Here is a 22,844-nt window from a genome sequence, read left to right as displayed (position 1 = left end):
CTGTTCCCCTGGTGGTTGATGAATGTCCACTCACAAGTGAACAAGCCGGTCCAGACCAGGCCACATTTCACTGTGCGTGTGACCATGTGCCGTAGGCAGGACACAAGCAAGCCCCCAGAGGCTTGCACCTTTAAGGCCAGCACCAGGGAGGCAGAAGCAGGATAGCTCAGTGAGATCCAGTCCAGCCTAGTATACATAGTGAGTTCTGGGACAGCTAGGGCTATGGAAAGAGAACCTGTCTCACAACAACCAAAACCAACAACAGAAAAAAGCAAAGAAGTATTCCTTCACAGTTCTAGAGGCTGCCATGTTTTCCAGCACCTTCCGTGTCATCTCAGGACAGGACTAACAATATGAGGCAAACGCCCTCCATCGGGAACATTGTTTCCTTTGCAGTGTGGGGACAGAGTCCAGAGCCTTATGTGTTTTTTTAATTTACTTTTATGTGGCCGGGGAGCTGGTTCGGTAGTGCGGAGCCCATGCTGTTCTTGCAGTGGACCTGAGTTTGGTCCCCAGCACCTGTGGTGGCCCACAGTCTCTGTCACTCCAGTTTCTTCACCCATCTACTTACTTTTATGGCGATGGGGTTTTACCTGCATGTATGGGTGTGCCAAGCGCATGCAGTGCCCTCGAAGGCCGGAAGAGGATACAGACAGTTGTAAGCCTCCCTGTGGGTGCTGGGCGGAACTCAGAGACAGTCACCTTTCCAGCCCCTTTACCCACTTCTTGTTATTTGCTGAGACAGGGTATTATGATTCTCCTGCCTCAAACTCCAAAGTACTGGAGTCACAGGCAGGGGCCACCATACCTGCCTTGGTTCCTTTTATTCTGAGCATGTATATTAGCTCACATGGAGGTCAGAGGGCAGCTGTCTCTATCTTGCAAGTGAGCCCTGAGGGTTGAGCTCAGGTCCTCAGACTTGGCAGTCATTTTACTTGCTGCACCATCTTGCTGGCTGGTGTTGGTACTCACATTTGCTGGCAGACTGTAGACCAGCTTTCCTCCTCTGTCTCCTGGTGTCTGTGTTTTGAGACATCGGTGCTCAGCCGTGCTCCCTGCTTGGGGCTGAGCTTGGGCTTCTCTGTGCCCTGTCATGCCCAGCCTGCGCCTCTGCCTTTCAGGTGACATTTCTTCTTGTTGGTGTGCAAGTACAGAAGCCAGAACCCTGCACATCTCTGTCCCTCCCAGAACGCTGCACATCTGTCCCTCCCAGAACCCTGCACATCTGCACATCTGTCCCTCCCAGAACCCTGCACATCTCTGTCCCTCCCAGAACCCTGCACATCTGTCCCTCCCAGAACCCTGCACATCTGCACATCTGTCCCTCCCAGAACCCTGCACATCTGTCCCTCCCAGAACCCTGCACATCTGTCCCTCCCAGAACCCTGCACATCTGTCCCTCCCAGAACCCTGCACATCTGTCCCTCCCAGAACCCTGCACATCTGTCCCTCCCAGAACCCTGCACATCTCTGTCCCTCCCAGAACCCTGCACATCTGTCCCTCCCAGAACCCTGCACATCTGTCCCTCCCAGAACCCTGCACATCTGTCCCTCCCAGAACCCTGCACATCTGTCCCTCCCAGAACCCTGCACATCTCTGTCCCTCCCAGAACCCTGCACATCTGTCCCTCCCAGAACCCTGCACATCTGTCCCTCCCAGAACCCTGCACATCTGTCCCTCCCAATACCCTGCGCATCTCTGTCCCTCCCAGAACCCTGCACATCTCTGTCCCTCCCAGAACCCTGCGCATCTGTCCCTCCCAGAACCCTGCGCATCTCTGTCCCTCCCAGAACCCTGCGCATCTCTGTCCCTCCCGTGCGCAGCTCAGCGGGGGGTGCACAGAGCCATAGCCTGCAGTGCTGCAGACTGTGGAGGGTGGCAGGGTGGTGGACACAGTCCGAACTGGGCAGCCTTCAGGGCCACCGGTGGGTGAGGAAGGGTGAGGCCTCCAAGGTGCTGTCAGGTTCTGCTCTAGGCCCCGAGCTGGGAGCTGGCCTTGCTGCACTAGGAAGGTTGTTCTTGGCCATGGGGGTGAGATGCACGTGACACATCCCAAGTAGGAGTGGGGTGCCAAGAGAGGCAGAGCCCAGAGTGAGAGGATGCTGAAAGGGCAGAGTCCATGGACAGACCATGGAGACACAACTCCCAGGCCCATCAGAACTCGGGTACCAGTCTGGGGGCTGAGCCCAAGCCTGGACAGGTGAGAACATGGAAGCCTCCAATTTCAGACCACCCGAGGAAGGCTACCATCCACAGGAGACAACAGTGAGGATAATCTACCCTGTGTCCCTCAGAAGGGCTCCAGCTACTCAGGAGAGGGTCAGCTTCTCCTCACTGCTAGGTCTACTTGGCCACAACCCAGGGTGTCCAAGTGGGCCTGAACCACAGCAGAAAGGACAGACAGCAAGTGTAACAAATGGACTTTAATGCAATTGTCACACAGGGGTAGAGGGCAAGGTGGCCCTGTATAGTGACAGTAGCTCGTGCCTGCCCAGGGACCCCCGGGCGCAAAGGCTGAGAGGCCATGTCCCCTCTCGGGGAAACACTGTTGTGGCCTAGGGCTGGCATGGGAAGCACAGCCAGCCAGGCGACTGTCCTGGACATGGAGCAGTGTCAGAGGGGACAGCTGCCCTCACTGAGTGCTCCGTGGTGACTGCCCAGAACATGTGTGACAGGACACGTGTAACAAATGACAGTGATCAACATGCTCAACAAAATGGCAGCGAAAGGAGACCCTGTGGTGAGCGAGGATGGCATCCACAGGGTGGCGAGTGGCCAGGCATGTGGCACCAGGAGCCAAGGCTCAAGCTGGCTTGTCTCTGGGGAGGGCTGGCAGGCTCTTCCTTCCCACCCCAGAATAGAATGGGATCAGGGAAGAGGTTCTGCGTGGGTTCACGCAGGATTGAGGAGGGTTGCTGCTTATGTCCAGAGCCACCCTCCAGCTTCAGTTTCGGTGAGTGTGGCAGATGCGTCCTGAGGCCGGGTGGGCTGGGGTGGTTGCAGAGGCCCCTCACTGGGTCCGGAGCTGGTAATCTAGAAACATGGGCACCCACCCTCAGCTCCACATGGGGACACGGGACACCCACCCTCAGCTCCATACAGGAATCCCCAGCCCAGAGAGACCTCACAGGTCAGGCAGCCGCTCACCTCCATTCTGTGTGATGTAGCGCACCCAGGGCAGCGCCTGGTAGCCGCTCTTCTCAATGATCTTCAGGTAGCGCACCTGGACACAAAGGCTCTGAGTGTGCCGCATCCCTGCTATCGCCCCTCATCCAAGGGGCAAGGCCAAGGGGCAGGCCAGGCACAGCAGGAGGGGTTGTCACAAGTGCTCAGGCCCCAGTTTTTCAGGGGACCAGGATGTACCCCTCACCCATACACCTTCTGAGAGGCTCCAAGGAAATAGACCCCAGGCCAGGATTGGGGTTCGGGGTTCCTGCTGTGACTCTGGGCTTAAGTGTTCCAGGCAGTGCCCTGGCACTCATACCTGGATGCCAGAGGTAGTGAAGTAGGGGATCTCGAACTTGACACTGATGGGAGGTTTGCCCTCCTTGTCTTCGGCCTCTACACTGGGAAGACCAAAGTGGGCCCGCATGAGGTACTCCTTGCCACCCTGGGTAGACAACATAAGGGGCTGTTAGGCAGCTGCCCAGCAGTGCGGCCCACAACCAATGTGCTGTCTCCCAGGCTTGTCCATGGCTCCCAGGAGCCGAAACTGGGCAGGCTGTGCAGGGGCTCCACCAGCTCCCAGGGAGAGACAGGCCAGACTGGCCACGGTGGGAAAGGGAGCCTGGGAGAACACTGAGGGTGGTGTGTTCCACAGCACAGCCCGCCTTCTCAGTCTCTGGACATGTAAGAAATGAAAAGAGGCCCAGGCAGAATGACAGTGCTGAACCATGGGCGGGCTCAGGTTCCCGGGAACCCAGCAATAACTTGGAGGTGATTTGAGATTGGTCAGGCAGGACTGGCTGGGGCCTTTGCCCTACCCTGGCCAGGTAGAGCATCAGGTCTGGACCTGGCTGTCCCCTGTGCCTGGTACCCTGGCTCTCGCTCTATCTGGGACAATGTGGCCTTTGGTCTCCTGAGCTCAGGCTGAGGGGCAGAGGAGTGGCCGTGAATACAGCCCTGCCTAGGAGTTGGAGTGCACTAGGGCTGAGCCTTGGCTCCTGCATAGGTGCTCCGCATCAGCTCCCAGCCATGAAGGACACCATGGAATCTCCATGGGAGATGGTGAAAATAACATTCCAGCTCCTGGACCCAAAAGCAAAGGGAGGAGAAAGTGGAAAGAGAAGATCTACCCATAGGAAAACTCAGGCAAACTGAGTTAAGCTGAGTCTCATAACCCGGCATTCAGGAGACAGAAGCAGGAGAATGGAGGCAAGTTCAAGGTCAGCTTGGGATACATGGTGAATTTGAGGTCAGCTTGAACGACATGGTAATTTTGGGGCCAACCTACAATCCATGATGAATTTCAGGCCGCCTGGGCTACATAGTTAGGAGGTCAGTTTGGGCTACATGGTGAGTGGCAGACCACCGAGACTACCAGGGGAGATCCTGTTTCAAACAAAGTTGCCACAAAACAAAAATACAAAACAACTTCCACGTGAAAACAGAATTTGTGGCAAATGACATCACATTACAGGGGCTTTTGCGGTGGCTGTCTTGGGGTGGATCTGCAGCCTGCCCTTCCCAGCCCTGGAACAGGATGTCTCTCCCCAGGGCTGCCTCTTGTTCCCAAGAATGCAGTTCCAGAGGTGAGACATGGGTGGGTATGGGGGACTGCTTTTTTTTTTTTTTTTTTTTTTTTGGTTTTTCGAGACAGGGTTTCTCTGTGGTTTTGGTTCCTGTCCTGGAACTAGCTCTTGTAGACCAGGCTGGTCTCGAACTCACAGAGATCCGCCTGCCTCTGCCTCCCGAGTGCTGGGATTAAAGGCGTGAGCCACCACCGCCCGGCTGGGGGACTGCTTTTTAATGTGCACTGGTTTGCCTCATGTGCCTGTGAGGTGTCAGATCTTGGAGTTACAGACAGGCGTTAGCTGTGTGGCACCGCAGCAGTAGCTGAGAGCTGCATCCTGATCCACAGGCCAAGAGAGCGAGACTGGGCTTTAATTTTTTTTTTTTTAATGTGCATGGATGTCAGGTTGCTGGAACTGGAATTATAGACAATTGTGAGCTGCCATGTGGGTGCTGGGAATTGAATTTGGGTCCTCTGGAAGAGTAGTTGGTGATCTTAACCACTGAACCATCTCTCCAGCCCCATGGGGGAGGTGTTTAGGGGCATGTGTGAATATGGGGCTCACCGGAAAGGACTTGATGGACCACACGATCTCGCTGTTCTCGGGGACCCACTTGACACTCCCCACTGTAGTCTTGAACTTGGGCGAGTCAGCATCGTTGGGGACCGGGATGTGGATCTCTACATTGTTGGCTGTTGACCGCCGCTTGAACTGGCTCTTGGCCTGCAAGGAGGCCCGAGCAGAGGCTCTGTAAGATGCAGGGGAGGGAGTCTAGCCACCCCCACCCCAGCCACCTACCAGGGCTACACAGTCCCTACTTGGCAGTGGGTCCCCATTTTCTACCACCAGGCTTTTCCAGCCAGTGCCCACACCTGACTCTCCCTCCTGTCTCAGGCCTCCAATTGCCCGCCCCCCTAGGACAAGGTAAGTGTCTGCAGTATGAGCCGGTCCCAGGTAACAGGGTGCCTGCTCTCCCACCGACCTTGACCATGTACTCGATGCGGCTGTGGGAATGCTTCTCAATCACAGACTCAATCCAGATCAAAGGCTTCACCTGCGGGGAGGGCGGAAGGAAGGCACTCACAACAAGTCTCACTCTACTGAGGGGAAACTGAAGCCTCTTCTTCCCAGCCAGTGTGCCGGCAAGAGGTAGGCAGTCTACCCAAGGAAGTCCAGCAATGGGCAAGGCTTCTGCTCACCTACAGGGCTGGAGGGTGGCACAGCAGGTGAGTGAAAGCTGATACTGAGCTTCCCTGGGAACCTGCTACCCTGGGAGGCACTCACGTGGGTATTGAGGCGGTAGGACATGAGTTCAAACTCTCCATCGGGAGGGATGAAGGAGATGGTGCGGTCGTTCTCAAAGCGTGACAGCCGCACACACTGGTGGAACTTCACATCCTCCAGCTCCACCGACTTGCTCTTCCCTCCTGTGTGGGGCAGGGGTGAGGTTGGCATGCGCCTTCGAGTCCCTGTGCAGAGACCACCTTGGCAGACCAGAGCCTACCCCATATCCAGAAGACATCTCTTTCGTATGCACAAGGGGCCAGTTCCTAGACAACTGTCATCCTCCTGCCTCCACATCTCAGCCTAACACTGGCATGGAGTCCTGGGGTCTAGGCTCCCTGGGCCGTGTTAAGTCTTCAGCAGCTGGTAGACAGCAGCTGGTCAGGACACATTTGCTAAGTGGGTATGGGAGACACCATGGTGTCCCACCCACTTCAGAGGGCACATATAGAGCTAGCAAGTCCAGGAGGCCAGCAGGGGCCAGGAACCTGAAACTAGGCCTCCGTGGTATGGCCAATGAGAAGCCACAGAAGCCCAGGCACACCCACCTGTGCTGTGCTCCACCATTGGAAGCCTCACCATAGAAAGCACCTTGGTGTGTGACCTCCCAACAGCACAGGCCTGTTTGTGGGACAGGCTGGGCCTCACTGATGATGTCTAAGTGTTCAGAACCTTGGCGCTCTGTCACCCTCCTGACAGCTTCACAGTGTAGTCCACGATGGCCTTCCACCTCAGTGTCCTGAGGAATAGGATGACAGGCAGGAGCCTCCACATCAGCCTGGATCTTTCTGTGATTTTGGTGCTGGTAAATACTGAACCCAGGTCTGCTTGGTCAGTGTCAACCGATCTGCAGCCCTAGCCTTTGAAGCCTTTTGAGCAGTGTGAAGTTCTTTGTTACATCTTTTTTACTGTATACGGGAGGGTGTGTGCTTCAGTGTGCACGTGGAAGTGAGAAGGCAACTTGCAGGAAGTGCTTCCCTTCCACTGTGGGCTCACGAGATCACATCAAGCTTGTGGGGCTTGGCAGCAAGCACCTTTGCCTGCTGAGCCACCTCAATGACCCAAGGCATTTTCTTAGGCCTGTCACCTGAAAGCAGTTAGCTGTGGCACTAGGGTCAGGGGAAGCCACCTCCCTGAGGCAAGAATGATCCAGCCTCTGCACTGTTCTGGGTACTCACGGCCTGTGTTGTCGAAGAGGACCTTGTCATTGAGGCCCAGGCGCAGCTCAGGCATGCCTGAGAGGAAGACGCGCATCTTGATGGAGCCCACAATCTCACTGCGCAGCACATTGCCATTGGCACTGACCTGAGGACAGTGGGAACCATGTAAGGCGTGACCTCCACTACTTCTGGCTCAAATGCAAACTTGACTTTCTCCCTAGTGTTTGTCCCAAGGATAAGCAGATGAGCCAGATGCAGGTGAGAAGGTCCCAAGCCTGAAGGGCTGGTGATGTTCCACTTCCAGAGGCGGTCACTCATCTGAGCAGATGGAAACCCAAGCCCAGTTTTACATGCACAGAAACTGAACTACATACAGTGTCTGGTGATGTCACCATGACAGTACTACAGAGGGCCTACTTGAACCTAGACTGGCTGGGGGCCACCAGCAGACACTACCTGTTAGTGGCCCCAAATGATACAGCAAACACGGCTGCTATTTTGTTGGCTGTTTTCTAAATTTGCAGCCCCATGTTGAAAGGGTGGCACAGCAAACAGGGTGCAGAGCACAAGGGCACAACCCCAGCACCCTCGGCACGTGTACGTCAGCATTCGCAGCACTGGGTGAGGATGGGAAAGCCTTAGGGACTTCCCAGGTCCTGGTGGTCCTCAAGGGAGCACCATTTTGAGTGTGATCCATCATTTGCCCAAATACCATGTGACACACAGCTCGAGGTGCCTTGCAGAAGCCACTAAGATAACCACACCACGAGACAAGGGCAGAAAGAAGCAGAAGGAAGAAACAACAGAACCCTAAAATGTCTCCATGACCCACAGGAAGAGGAGGAAGGAGATGGAGAACAGGAAGCAGAAAAGAAGGCAAAACAGCAGCCTCAGTGAGTACAGATGATCTAAACACATCAATCAGAAGACAGAGACTGGGGCTGGGAAGGTGGCTCAGAAGTAAAGTGCTTGCCATGCAAGCATGAGGACCTGAGTTCAAGTCTCCAGAGCCTCCTAAAGCTGATGTTTATTCTAAGCACCTGCAATGGAGGTGGGGACAGAATTCCCTGGGCCTCCAAGCCTGGTGTAACACATCAACAAACAAGCAAAGAAGAAAAGGACCATCTCAAACAAGGTGGAAGGCTCAGACTGACACCCAAGACTGTCCTCTGAGCTCCACTGTGGCACTCACATGCCTACATTCAATCACACAAATGTGCCCAAATAATGTCTACCAGAACTCACTCTGAGTAAGATGTTGGCAGATTCAAAGTAGAGGATAAGCTGTGGAACACCCTCCTCAGCCTCAGGCATTTGAACACATTCCCCAGTTGGTGCAGTTTGGGAGGCTCAGGAGGTGTGGCCTTGCTGGAGAATGGCCGTCACCGGGGATGGGCTTTCAGGTTTCCAAACTCATGCCATTCCCTGTTCCCTTTGTTTCATGCTTACAGTTGGAGCTGTCAGCTTCCAGCTCCAGATATCTTGTCTACCACCTGTTGCCATGCTGTCCCTGCCTCTGGAAACCATAAGCCCAATAAACCCTCTCCTTAAAAAGGTACCCTGGTCACAGTGTTTTATCACAGCAAGAGAAAAACAACTAATACATAGGGGAAGCATAAGAGATAGGTGTGGGGTGCACTTGGGAGGCTGAGGCAGGTGGATATCTGTGTGTTCAGGGACAGTGATGCTACCTTTCTTTGTGGTGCAGGCTCACTGCATACCTAGTGCCAGAGGCTCCAAGCCCAGGCTTCCCCTCCACTGACGCCTCACCATCTGCTGAGACACTCACAGGAGAAAAGACTGTCAACATCAGTATTTATCAGCAGGTTCAACTCTTTTGCTTTGAATAAAGAAGCAGAACCATCTCATTTATTCCAGAGATTTCCATGAGTCCCAGCCTAACCAGGGCTAAATAGAGGCCTTGTATTAATTAGAACGAAACAAAACCAAGGCCAGGTAGGGAGGTGTACAGCTTTAACCCCAGTGCTCTGCCCAGGCCAGCCAGGGCTACACAGTGAGGCCCTCTTACAAAATACAGACTACAATAAACACAAACCAAAGGAGACAGGTTGTAAGAGCATACGCTATGCAAACACTAATAAAAATTACAAGTGTATGGAACACACGTGTCATCCCAGCACCTGGGAGGTGGACTTTCAGCTCTTGGTTCCCAGCACTCATGTCAGGTGGCTCACAACTGCCTGTAACTGCAACTTCACTGGAGTCTACTCCCTTACTGGCCTCTGTAGGCATCTGCACTTTCATGTATACATGCTCCCACATGCATACACACACACACATATATATACACCCGAAATGCACACACAAATACACATACCCCAAATGCACACACAAACACAACAAACATACAAACACTCTGAATATACACACAAATATATACACACTCCACCACACATATATACACACACCCTGCATGCATATACACACATACATAAACAAGCACACCCTGCATGCGTGCACATATAAATACACATACATACACAACCCACACGCATATAACATATATATTACATACACCCCACATGTATACACACATACATCTCAATGCATATACACACAAATATACATATACACACCTCACATGCATACACATACAAATATGAACATACAAATACATATGCACACACAAATATATATACATACACACACCCCACATGTACACACGTACAAATACAGACACACATATACATACATACACACATTCCATATGCATATACACAAATACACACATACACACACCCCATATGCAAACACATACAAATACACACCCCGCATACATACGAACATACAAATGCACACATATACACATCCACACATAATGAATTTTTTTTGCCTGATGTAACTATTGATTGGTAACTTGACAGGCTCTAGAGTCACCCAGGAGACAGGTCTCGGGGCAGAGGCAGGTCCGGGAGTTAACTGAGGAAGGAAGACCCACCCAGAATGTGAGGGCCCCATCTCATAGGCTGGGGGTCTGGAGAAGTGAAAAGGAGGAAGCCAGGGGAACTGCACCCTTCACTACTCCGCTTCCTGACTGTGGACATGACAGCTGCCCACATTCCTGCCACCATGACTTCCCAATCATGACGGGCTGTGATGTAGAATGAACCCTTCCTCCCTTAGGTTGTACTTGTTAGCTCTTTTGTGACAGCTACACAAGTAACTAACACCCCCTGTGTGCAGAGGTCCTGGGGTACACACCCAGTACCACAAAAACCAAACACCATGCAAGGAACATAAGAAGCCAAAAGTTCAAACCACCCATGAGCTCGGCATTCTAGAAAATTAGCAGTCTTGCAGTATGGTCTTTAGAAGTGGCAATAAAAGTCCAGGGTCTCTTGGTAACAGAGCTTTCCAACTTTATACATGCTTTATGTGTTTGGTCTGGTTACATGCATGCATATGCCTGTGTGTGAGCATGTGGAGGCCAGAGTTTCACATCAGCTATCTTGGCCTATGGTTGCCCATCCTTTGTTTGAGGCAGGGTCTCACACTGAGCTGAAGCTCAGTGCTGGGTTACAGTGCACAGCACCACACCCAGCTTCCACTCATGTGCTGGAATCTGATCTTGGGTCCTCATGCTTGTATACAAGCGCTCTGCTGCTGTACCTGTTTTACTTTAAAATGTTATTTTTACTGTGCAGGAGTGTGTATGCTATGTGTTGGGTGGAGATCAGAAGACGACTTTGGGTCTTCTTTCTGAGGCCTCTGGGGGTGGAGCTCAGGTCAGCAGGGTTCAGCAGCAGCTTGGCTCACTGAGCCATCTCCCCAGCCCTATTTCTTTAAATTGTCATTATTTATATTATTACTGTGTGTGTACATGCACATGTGTATGCATGAGTGCACATGTGTGAGCTCAGAGGACAACTTGCAGGAGTCAGTTCTCTTTTCCTACCACAGGTCCCAGGATGGCCCTTCACCTGCTGAGTCACCTCAGTGGCCCTTCTATTATTGTTTTCCTGAGACAGTTGTGACCCTGGAAGGTCAGGAACTTGAGGTCCCTCTACCTCAGTCTCTAGAGAACCACCACAATGTTATCCCTACAGATTCTAAGTGAGAGGGAGGCTAGGACAGAGGGAGGAGGGTCTCTCCAGTAGTTGAGGAAGCCCTGGCATCTACTGCCAAGGCCCCAACTGCTCTGCTGGTTTTCAGTGTTATCCCTCTGACTTCCATCCTGGAAAAGATGGCAAGTTAGGAAAAGAAGAGAGAAGGCAGCCTACCAAGAGGTTAACGGCTTCAATGACGTCCAGGAACACTTCGTTCTTCCGGTACTTGATGCCCTCTGAGCGCCAGGACACAGCATTGGTGACAGTGGCTGGGGGCCGAGGGGCTCCCGTTTCCAGCTTGTGTCCTTCCTGAGTGATGTACCTATGGGCCACCCCTCAGTTACAGAGATGACATGCAATGTTGGGCCTTGACTCTGGGCTGGGGCTAAGCAGCAGGGTAGGCCCAACCACTGGAAGCCCTGCGGCAGCGGGCTCTAGGAGGGTGGCCTCTGACTTGGCACAGTGTGCAGTTAGCGTGAGCGGGCTGCATATACTTAGTTTCAGAGGCAGGGTGCTGGTTCTGGGTGGGGAACAGGGAATCAAGTGGTCAGCACTGTGGGTACTTGGAACTGACTGAGCCCTGGGCCGTCCAGTGACCCCCATCCCACCAGAACAGCAATGGCAGCTTTCCCTGAACTCCTGTCAAGGGGGGACCTGATATCCCAGGCTGCATAGAAGAGATGAAGTGTAGCATGGGTCCTGCTGGCCTCTGCCTGTGCAGGCAGGGTTGCCCAGTAAACAGGACACACAGCCTTCTCCTGTCTGCCCAGCACTCCCTAGGCAGAGGCAGGAGGATCAGGACCATCTTAAAATAACTAAAAAGAGCAGGGACGAAAAGAGCAACCTGCCTGCCCTGATGGGCTGGTAACTGAGGCACTGGGGCACATGCACTCACTCCTGCAAGATCTTGCTATCTGTGGTCTGTGGGTAGCCAAAGTCCATGAGCTCGTCCAGTAGCTCGTAGATGATGACGAAGTTGTCTCGGATGCTCTCCTCCTCCAGCTCCTTAAAGTACTCGGAGAAGACCTGGGCAGGGCACAGCAGAACAGGCCTTAGCCCAGCCTGAGGGCCATTCTGGCCCTCCCCCATGGGTGATGCCTCTGTGGGTGATGGTACAGGCCCTGAAATGGACCACAGGCACTGACCAGGAGGAATGACCCTGTATCAGCAATGCAGCTGCCTGAGGCCTCTGCAGTCAACCCCAACTGTGCCTGTCACCTGTCTCTGACTCAAAGCTGCTGCCCACCTCTCTAAGGTGTTGGCTGTCTGGCTGTAAACAAGTATCTATATTTTCAGTGGGTAAGGAGGGGACCCAGAGGGTTACCAGGAGGCCTGTCTTCATACCAACACTGGAGCAAGCCCGTCATTAGAACAAGTGGGAAAGGCCAGCCCTGGAGAAACATGCCACATCCCTGCTCACCCCAACGACCTAGTCATAGCCCACTTGCCAGAAGTGGCAAAGCAAGGCTGTTCACAGTGGGTCTGCTCAGAAGGAAACCACCTGGGGGCTCTCCCAGTAGGCTCCATTGCTCCATCCCCAGCCTAAAGGCACCCATGAGGGAGGAAAAAAAAGGTTCCCAACCCGCAGAGGCACTCAGTGGAAACCCAAACCAGCCCTGGAGCCCTTGCTCAATCCCAGCAGCAGACAAACAGGCTGCCCATAGCTCTTCTGCCTTCATTCCAGCTGTTTCAGCAGCCAGAGGTGTCCTAGGTAAAACTGTGCATAACCAGTATCAGACTGTACATTCTGACATGTCCCCAAGGCCCAGCCTGTGCATCTAACTGACCCCAACCCCTATGTTCAGGCATAGGGCCTGGATTACACTATGTACCCTCCTGCCCAAAACATTTGCACAGCTATGATGTCTCCCCATTTTGTTCACTTTCTTGGGGATGCAATGGAGGCCAAAGACCTCACCTATAAGGAAGCTTGGGCTTCCTGGCCTAGGATCACCTGATATACAATGCTATAATCCTTCACCCAAAGCCCTTCCCAAGAGAAGTCCCACTGCTGGGGGCCTTACCTGCACCACCTTGTAGAGGAAGGAGAATACCAGCGACACACAAGCATTCTTTTTTGAAGTGGCGACCACTGCATGGTGGCAGAGTCAAGAAGCCTTCTGGGACTGGGATATCACATCTCAGACCCCCCATGTCTCCCTGTCCCAGCAGCACTTCATCTGTCCACTGGGCCCAAGATTAGGACTAGCCACCATTAGGGGTTTCGCCCAACTAAGATTATATATGGGTATACATGGGTGTCCACGAAGAACAGACAGTGAGAGAGACAGCCATTTCACTAACACTGACTACCGAATTCGGCTGAAGACAACTAGGTACAATGGTACTTCCACCTGACTTACAACCCAACTGAGGTTTGGTTAACTGAAAGGAAAAAAACAGGGGCTGGAGAGATGGCTCTGTGGTTAAGAGCACTGGTTGCTCTTCTAGAGGGCCCAAGTTCAATTCCTAGCATCCAAACAGTAGCTTATTACCGGCTGTAACTCTAGTCCCTGGGGTATCCAATACCTTCTAGCCTGCATAGGCACTGTGCACAGACATACATGCAGGCAAAATACTTTTACACATAAATTTTTTTCTAGAAATGAAAAAGTAAAGAAAAAATGGGTTGCTAAACAGGTAAAGAGTTTAAATACAAATAGTATCCTACAGGCTAGAAAAAGACACTCCCAGAGGCCGTAAGGCTACTGAATGAAAATACAGGGCCAGAGGTAGGCTACCTGAAGGAACACTAGTCCACTGGAACGCGGGACTGACAGGCCTTGCTCTTCTCCCCATTCCCTTAGATTATACCCCTAAAGCTAGCCACCAAAGTCTATTCCCTCATTTGACCACTTCCTCCTCCTGCCGCTGACTACCAAGGTCCAGCAATCAGAAGCCCCCTTTGGTTCACCGAATTAACATGCCCAATTAAAATTAAACACCTTGTCCATTTCCCCTTACCTTTATAAACCACATTTGCCTATGGACCAGATCTGTCCCCCCTCTCCCTTGTTCCTTCCCCTTCTCCCCCCTTCTCTATCTCCTTTACACAGCATGAGTCCATTCTATCACAGACCTCCCTTCTCCTCTTCACCATTTCACTGAAAGACCGTTTGCTGCTGTTATTCTGCCTGAGTCAGAAAGCAGCCACTTTAACTTTTCTCCCCGCCCAATAAAGGATCTCTGTGAAAACGGGTGTTTGGGTGTGGTTTGTGCCTAATACAGGGTCTGGGAGGAAGCCCTCACTGTGTGGGTGTCTCCTTCATACCTCCCTGTGATTTGTTGGCCAGGGAATCCCCTAAGGCCCCACAAACCATAAAGGTTGCTGATACTGCTGTTGGTTGTATAGCAGAACTACCCTATTGCAGAAGATACTGCACACTCTGTAGGACATGGAGAAATTAAGTTGGAACTGAAATGGAAAACTCCTACCCTGCTGGGTGGTTTTTACAGTGCAGAGAGACCAGCAGAGGGAGCTGCCTAGAACAAGTCTAGACCAGAGTCACTTGGGAGGGACACCTCTCCAACCAGGTGAGCTGCTGCAGGCTGTGCAGTGCGTTCCAGGCTCTCAGCTTTCTTGAGTTGTCACCACGCTGGAGTGGGCTTCGGTGACCCCTCACCCATAATCCTATAAGTAACTGCAGTAAAACTCAGTGGCTCACCAGCTGGACTTTGGTGGTTCCCATACTCTGGTCTGTCTCGAGCTCCCTGTGTAATGTCTCCCCAGCAAAAGTTCTGTCACACAGCACTCCCTAGCCTTGCAGACTGCACTTGTCAATCACACTTTTACAGAAACCTCCAGGTCTCCCCAGCGGAGGCTGCCAGATTCACAACGACTGCACTGGCACAATCTGCCCACTAGCCCTCAGGAGCTTCCCGCTTCCTTTTCCTATTAGCCTGAGCTACCAGGGGAGGCTGTGACCAGTCCCCCAGTTCCTGTTTATGCCATCCTCATGCCTAATCTGTATGCTGGGCAGGAAGGCCTGGAAAGGAGGGAGAAGGCCATGTCTACTTGAGCCTTGCCCCAATTATAGAACAGGGTCCAGGCACAAGCTGGAAACTCATAGGACACGGAAGAGGGCAGGGCAGTGGTGGAGCATGCCCTCTTATGCCTTTGCTGTCATACTGTGGCACTATGGTGTCAGGGACTTGTCTGCTGGTCCAACTAGGCTCAGACTACAAGCACCTCAGCTATTACTGCAGCCAGACAGCCACAGCCTAGAGTGTGCTTCAAGAGATAGCCATCTTTCTCTTGGGGGTCCCAGGCTACCTATATCATCTCCAGAGCTATCCTCAGGGCTTCTAGAGATGGGGATATTTCTGGGACCCACCCTGAAGTGGGGGCACCTATCACCACAGCTAACCTGTGGCTCCAGGGTGGGAAGGTGGGGCGGAACTACAAGGCTAGAGCATGTGTCCATAGGAAGAGGCAGCGTCTGCACCTGTTGGAGGCGCACACTGCAGAGCTGGTACCCCCCACTGCTTATTGAACAGTCAAAGCCCCAAGTGGTGGGTTTCCAGCTGGCAGCATGTTTGGTTTGTGGCTGAAGAGGGGCTGGGGATGCAGGGCACATGAGAATTCCCCACCCCTACTCCTACCCCATTTCCCTCATTTATCCACTCCTGCCTCTGACAATCTGGCCTCCCTATCCAAAGACCTACCCTGTTTAACATGACATGCTTTCAAAGCCATCCTTGGGCCCAGCTGGCCCCCACTCTGGCCACGTGTCCCTCGCTCCCAGGCTGCAGCTTTTGGAATACACTTAGCATTCTCTGAACCGCGTGCCCTCTGGCTGCCCAGGTGTCCTGAGCCAGTGGGCATGTCACCCCAAGCCCCCGCTCCGTAGCACAGGGATACGGTAGAGGTTGTTGTGCTTGATCCACATGAAGCGCACGCCGCCATGGGCCAAGATGGGTGACAGCATGCCCTCCTCCTCCTTCTCCATCAGGATGGGCATGAAGTGCTCCACCTCCGACATGTCCACATCCCCACGGTAGTTCCGGCAGATGAGCACCTGCATGAGGAAGGAAAGGGGGTGGGAACCCTCTGTGAAGGGACAGGACTTCAGGCCAGGTTGACTTCCATCCTAGGCAAGTCCCACCACAAAGCTCTCCTGCAGTCAGAGGGCAGAGGTGCTGAATCCCTCAGACTCGAGGGTGAGTTCCACTCCATGTAGACCTGCTGGCACACTCGGCTCTCCTGACAGCCCAAGTTCATGGACCCCCACTGTGGACCTGTCCTGGTCTTCCTCCTTACAGAGCATCTGAACCACTGCCTATCACAAAGGACTGTGGAATGGGGATAACCACACCACAAAGTTAGTGTTTCCTCAGCAAGTGACACCAGAGTTAAACACGACCCGGTGGCTCTTCCTGGTGACATCTTCGGTAGAGAAGAAGCTATGTGTGTCAGTGGACACTCAAAGGTGAAAGGAACTGGGCCCGATGAGCCCAGGCTAGTTTCAAATCCACCATGTAGCCAATGATAACCCTGATCCTCACCTCCTGAGTGCTGGGAGGAAGGCATGAGCTATCACCTCACGTCACATATATGAGCACTTCAGTGGACCAGAGACAGGGACATGTCTTTCAACAGATGCACAGGGCCTCTGGGTCCACACCATCCCAAGGCACTCCACCGCTAGGTTTCAGGATCTGAGGGCCCTCCAATCTCTACACAGTGCCTTGGTGTCTGCAGAAAGCCTGCTCAGAACTCACTTTGATTACAAGAAAGACACCTATAGCTTTTGTTAAAATGATTTCACTGTGTAGCCCAGGCTAGCCTCAAACTCATGGCAATCCTGAGAACTGGGATTATAGGCATGAAACACCAAAATGCAACCCCCCCCTGTGTGTGTGTGTGTGTTACATGAGTCTGAGTGTGGAGGCCAGGGGATGACATGGGGTATTTTCCTCAACCTTACATATTGAGCAGAGCCTCTCCTTTGAGCTCAGAGTTTGCCACCTCAGCTAGTCAGCATGCTCCTGGGATCCTGGGGCATCATAATTTCCTGGCATTGATGTGGGTTCTGGGGATCTAAACTCAGACCATTGTAGTTATACAGCAAGCACTTTCCCTGTTGAAAATACTCTCCCCGAGCATAGTGACACACACTTCTAATCCTAGTGGTTGGTGGGTAGAGGCAGATGGATCCCTGTGAGTTTACAAGTTTCAGACAAGACAGAGTGAGACCCTGTCTTTAAAAATTCCCAGGGTTGCCGGGTGGTGGTGGTGCATGAGCTGGGCTGTGGTGGTCCATGCCTTTAACCCCAGCACTTGGGAGGTAGAGGCAGGCAGATATCTGAGTTTGAGACCAGCCTGGTCTATAAAATGAGTTCCAGAATAGCCAAGGGTACACAGAGAAACCCTGTCTCAAAAACAAAACAAAACAACCCCCCTCCCAAAAAAAACCCAGCAATGGCTGGAGAGATGGCTCATTGGTTAAGAGCTCTGGCTACTCTTCCAGAGGACCCAGGTTCAATTCCTAGCACCCACATGGTAGCTCACAGCTCACTGAAACTCCAGTTCCAGGGGATCTGGCATCCTTACACATACATGCAGGCAAACACCAATGCACATTAGAAAAACAACAATAAAAATCCCTGGGTTGCCAAGTGTGGTGGTGCACGCCTTTATTCCCAGTACTTGGGAGGCAGGAGCAGGTGGATCTGTGAGTTCAAGGCCAGCCTGGTCTACACAGTGAGTTTCAGAACAGCCAAGGCTGCAGAGAAACCCTGTCTCAAGAAACAAACAAACAAATCCCAGGGGTTGGGAAAATGGTTCATTGCTTAAGTTCATTGCTGTTCAGAGGCCCAGGTTCAGTTCCCAGCATCCATTTTAGGTAACTCACAACTGCTTCTAACTCCAGCGCCAGGGGATCTAATTTCTTCTGACTTCCACAAGCACCTGCACTCTTGTGCTACCCAATCTCTCTTACACACACACACACACGCAATCTTTTAAAAATCATTTTATCCCATCCAGGGCTAGCTGAGCGCAGACAAAGACATGAATGCAGGGCATGGGACTCTATATGCCAGGCACGAGGAGGTCCAGGGTAGGCTCTGCCCTCAGAGTCACTGTGCATCGTAAAAGACAACGGATGGAGGTGCACCCTGAAGGATCCTGAGGAAATGGGAGGGCTGAGGATGGCCCTGGTTATACAGGGTGACAGTGCCCATCTTGTCACACTGCCTGCTGCAGCGCTCCTGAGTGGTGTACAGGCACCAGCTGCCTCAGAACCTGTCATTTCAGAAAACATTCCATCTCCGTTGCACCAGCTGCCTCAGAACCTGTCATTTCAGAAGACATTCCATCTCTGTTGCTTCCAGCTGGGACAGTGCAGCAAAAGTGGTTCCTTCCTTCCTTTCCTAAGCCCTTGGGTCTTGTAGGGGACATGGCACTCACTGGGTAAGCGTCTGGGTCTGACGCCCTGGCCAAGGGACTTCCCTTTGCCCATTCCTAGTCCTCTTGCTATCTCCTATATGATAGACTACAGTGCCCAGAGAGGTGGAGTGGCCTGCCTGAGGTAACACAGCAGGCAGAGCAGGGCCAGGATCTAAGTGACACCCTCACTCCCACTTGCTGTGTGGCTGCCTGTGCTCACTGGAAACTGCTGTCCTAGGCAGCTCGAAGGCCACTTTCTTTCCCAGGTGTCCAGGGACTAGACTAGATTGGTCAAAGAGTCAGTCAGGAGTACCTGACAGGCCACCTCATCAGGGCTGTCCAGGAGTTTGTTTGCTTGTTGAGCAAATGTGTACTACCACGGTGGTTAAGGCAGATGTGGTTCCTGACTGTCACCGCTGCCTGGGACAGACAATGGGGGAGACTTTCCCAATAGCCCCACCTTCATCAAGGCTTGATGGGATGGGGAGTGGTATTAGGAAAGCCCTGGGGATTCAGGTGGTGTGACACGGAGGAAGACAGGTGAGACATTGGGGCCACAGCTCCTCTCTGCCATCCTCTCACTCCATGGTCCTTCCCCATGAAGAAGCTAGAAAGGGCAGCCTCTCTCTGTTTAAACCCATCAGGAAGCTCGGGGTAGTAGCCTATCCCCAGGAGAAGGGGTGATTCTCACATCCCTACAATTTGCTCAGGAGTTTACTTCTGAGACCTGTGGTCTCCAGGATGCCCTATGGTTCCATAGCGGCTGCATCCTGGACATTTTCCAGGTACACCACACGCTGTCTTTCCCATGGCTTCTTTTTTCCTCAGGAACAGACAGATAAACACGCATGTGATGCAGTGGGCAGCATGGGCCAGAAGATGAAGTGTGGTCAGGGTGGGGAAAGCTGGAATATGATCTCAGCCAGAGCAAGCAGGAGAGGCTTCCTGGAGGAGGCGCTGTCTGAACTGAAGACAGACCCATAGCTCTCTATAGGAGCAAGTTACAAAGGCTCTGAGGCAGAAGCAGACAGATTGTCCAGGGACCTGTCAGGTTCTCCACTGGCTGAAGTGGGATGAGCCAGGACCACTGGGCTGGGGGACTACAAAATCTCAGACTACACAGGTCCTTGTAAATAACAGGGAACAGCCTGGGGCTTTGTTTCCAGTGTCCAGAAGAGCATCGGGAAGGAGGGGAAACTATAGAGCTCAGCATTCCAGACCAGGGCCAGGCTGCAAAGCAGGGAAGCTATGGGGTAGCTGGAGAAACAATAGACAGCAGCCAAGCATTCTTGAAGGACCTCCTACTTGCCAAAGGTGGCCACAAGAGATCCCTTGGTAATCAGAGACTCAGCCTGGCACATTGTCATGAGACGGTCTTCATTTTGAAAGGAGGCAGGGAAGTTTATAGCCTCCTTGGGGAGCTTTCCAAAGGCAGGTCTGCTCACAGCCCATCTTGGGGCCTTCTCCTCCCTGGAACTGCAGTGGCCCTGGGGCCTCCTCCCATTGGAGCCCTAGTGTGGTACCACTAGTCTGTGGGCTGCCTTATACCCTACATGCCAACTGGGACACTTGTCACCTCCTCAGAACTAGCTCAGGTGCCCAGCTCTGCCTGGAAGTCTTTTGTAATTTCTCTGACTGCCAAACAGAAGGTAAGCAACCCTTTGGCTGCTGGTCTGTTTCCTGCTAAACCTAAATACCACACTCTGTAAGCCTTGCGCAGGGTCAGGCCTGAATCATACCTATAGTAACCTAGATAAGACTCTTTGGATCAGCCAGGAAGACAAAGCTCAGAGAGGCCATGGGTTTGTCTATGGTCGCACGCTTCAGCTGCAGAAATGGACTGAGTCCATACACGAGTCTAGCTTTAAGCTTCAGCCTGCTAGGTGTCAATGAGGTGTTGGCTAAAGGAACAAGCAAGCCATGCCAGGCAGCCCACTGTACCTCTAGGACAGGGCAGAAGGCAGAGCATGTGCCATACAGCCTAGGGAATGCTGTGCCTCCCCAGGTTCCCAGAAGGCTGTGGAGGCAGTCCAGATCTGGGACTTCTGGGACTCCAGTTGTTGACCTTGGGTGGCATCCAAGGCAGGCACACACTCAAGGGCTAAGGAAAACACTGGGGCTGGGACACTCCACCTCTTTACTTCTGAACACCTCAGCTCTTCCAAGTGGCTGGACACCAATGTTCTCTCACCAATGAATGCTGAATGTGTCTACTGTGGCTGGACCTGTTCTGGTAGCTTCCAAACCTAAGAGGCTGGTCACCTGCTTTCGACCTTGGCGGACTGGTGGACAGTGATGGCCCATTTCTGAAGGCTGAACATACATTTCTGTGAGAGGCTTTTGCACTGGGCACACTGTGGTCCCTGGCAGAGCACTCGTTGAAGAGATGCGAGGCACTGGGTTATGTCCTCAGTGTCACAAAACCATAAATGAGCCATACCCAGATCCCACGCAAAACAGCCAGGTGCATGACACCTTCAACTCCTGAGGCAGAGGCAAGCCTATCTGAGGCGAATGCCAGCCTGATCTACAGTGTGCTCAGGACAGCCTGGGCTACACAAAGAAACTTGTCTTATAAAACCAAGAGGTGGGGATTAGCCAGGTGCGTCTGGGAAGTACACATAGGCAGATCCATGTGGCTTAAAGGCCAGGCAGGTCCTGCTGAATTGGTCTACTGACTGGGTTTGATTACAAGAGCCCATGGAAGGGTAGTAGGGTCTCCTCCCCCCACCCCCATGGGCAAACCCGCACAAACACACATGAATGAAGTTTTCTTTCTCAGATTCCCCTCGGGAAGATGGGTCCTGTTTCTGTCCAGGGCCTTAAAGTCTCAGCAGTCTTGTTTTTCCCCAGTCAGGAAAGCTCTTTCTGACCCCCAGCTGGGGCTGCCAGTCCTTTATGAACACATGGTTCCAACAGTCATTTATCTGTGCTTTTCCAAGTGACGGATTCTTGCCCACCAGGCTTAGCACCCTGCCTGGTTTCTCCGAAAGCATCTGCTGAAAGCAAGGATGCTTGGGATGGGACTTTCAGACGGCTACTTCCCAATAAACAGTGGGGCTGTGGGCGGTCTGTTTCCCCCTTGGTAAAACCGCATTCCTATCACATCACCGTTTCTCTTAACTCAAAGTCACAGGAAGCGCTGCTGCTCTAGGGAGAAAGTGCTGAAGCCTGCAAGCTGCGGAGGGACGGGCCGACCTGAGGACACAGTTCCAGCCACGCCTCCGGCCAAGGGTCGCCCGGTCTGGGGGCGCGGGGTCCTCAGCTTCCGGTCGATGGCAGAGGACAAATCCAGTAACCGGGCGCACGAGGCGGGAAAGGGGCAAACCGGACGGTTACCTAGCAACCACAGCCCACCAAGCTAGCTAGAGATGGGGCGGGACTCGCAAAGACCACCGGCCGTTTCCTAGCAACAGGGCGGACCGGCAAGCGAGGCTGCCCCGCCTGCCTGACGCCCTGGCAGAGCTGGCCGTCCAGTTACCTAGCAACAGGGTGGGTCCCGACAGGGCGAGGGCCTCGCTGTTGCCTGGCAACGGAGAGGGTGGAGAGCCCTTCAGTACCTTGCCTTTCAGGTCCAGTACGTAGACGGCGCTGGCGGACATGGCTGCTTTGGAAGGCCTCGGTAATAGCCGAGGACGGCGGCAACGGCAGGAACTGCCGGCGTTCAGCAAGGCCCGGCGCGCCCCGCGACACTTCCCCCCACTTCCGGTCCATGAAGCAGCGCGCGGACCGTTATGTCCGGTCTGAGGGGCAAGCAACGAGTGCGCAGGTGCACAACAGAATAGGTGCAGGCGCAGTACGAACTTTGTGGCAGTATTTTTTATCCAAAGCCCAAACAGACCGGAAGTAAGTCTAGCGGGCGGAGCCTCCCTGGCAGGAGGGGCCTGGGCGGGGCAATTGTATCATCACTCCAGTGGCCGGCAGGCTGGAAGGAAGGTGGACGCTTTCACACCCGCTGCTGTGGGAGGTCAGCCTTGCCTACGGCACAAGTCTAGTAAACTAGTATCCGGCCACCAGCTGTGATTCGCTGTAAGGTGGCGACTAAAGGAAGTCAGTCTCTGAAAGGCAATCAAACGTTCTCAGCAGTCACCTGCCAGTGTCAACCTGTCAATGACTGCTCCACCCTGTCGTGCCCCAGTGAACCCAGGTGACTAGCACGTGTGTTACTCAGCCACTGTGCCTTGTGCAGAGTATAACTCTGTCATTCTT

The 22,844-nt window shown here is 53.1% G+C and overlaps 1 protein-coding gene across 1 annotated transcript; it reads right to left on the bottom strand.

Annotated features, from left to right (window-relative positions):
- Positions 1-2,409: 2,409 nt before the first annotated feature.
- On the bottom strand, positions 2,410-22,356 carry Ap1m1 (adaptor related protein complex 1 subunit mu 1). The gene is made up of 12 exons (XM_075986968.1): positions 22,196-22,356; positions 16,107-16,263; positions 13,270-13,337; positions 12,141-12,271; positions 11,420-11,567; positions 7,197-7,323; positions 6,019-6,161; positions 5,717-5,788; positions 5,299-5,457; positions 3,486-3,611; positions 3,149-3,224; positions 2,410-3,034 (listed from the first exon to the last, which is right to left on the bottom strand). Exons 1-12 carry the CDS (start codon positions 22,235-22,237, stop codon positions 3,012-3,014), a joined length of 1,272 nt encoding a protein of 423 aa, XP_075843083.1. The 5' UTR covers positions 22,238-22,356; the 3' UTR covers positions 2,410-3,011.
- Between the last annotated feature and the right edge of the window lie 488 nt (positions 22,357-22,844).

This window comes from Microtus pennsylvanicus, chromosome 9 (genome assembly GCF_037038515.1).
Source record: "Microtus pennsylvanicus isolate mMicPen1 chromosome 9, mMicPen1.hap1, whole genome shotgun sequence".
NCBI classification, from domain to species: Eukaryota; Metazoa; Chordata; class Mammalia; order Rodentia; family Cricetidae; genus Microtus; species Microtus pennsylvanicus.
This window is presented reverse-complemented; position numbering and strand designations above follow the sequence as displayed.

Coding starts and splice junctions, on each gene's coding strand:
- Ap1m1 (XM_075986968.1), bottom strand. CDS start 22,237: ATGTCCGCCAGCGCCGTCTACGTACTGGACCTGAAAGGCAAG. Junction 16,264..22,195: donor TACTGGACCTGAAAGGCAAG/GTACTGAAGGGC, acceptor TTCCTCATGCAG/GTGCTCATCTGCCGGAACTA. Junction 3,612..5,298: donor GGTCCATCAAGTCCTTTCCG/GTGAGCCCCATA, acceptor TTGTCTACCCAG/GGTGGCAAGGAGTACCTCAT.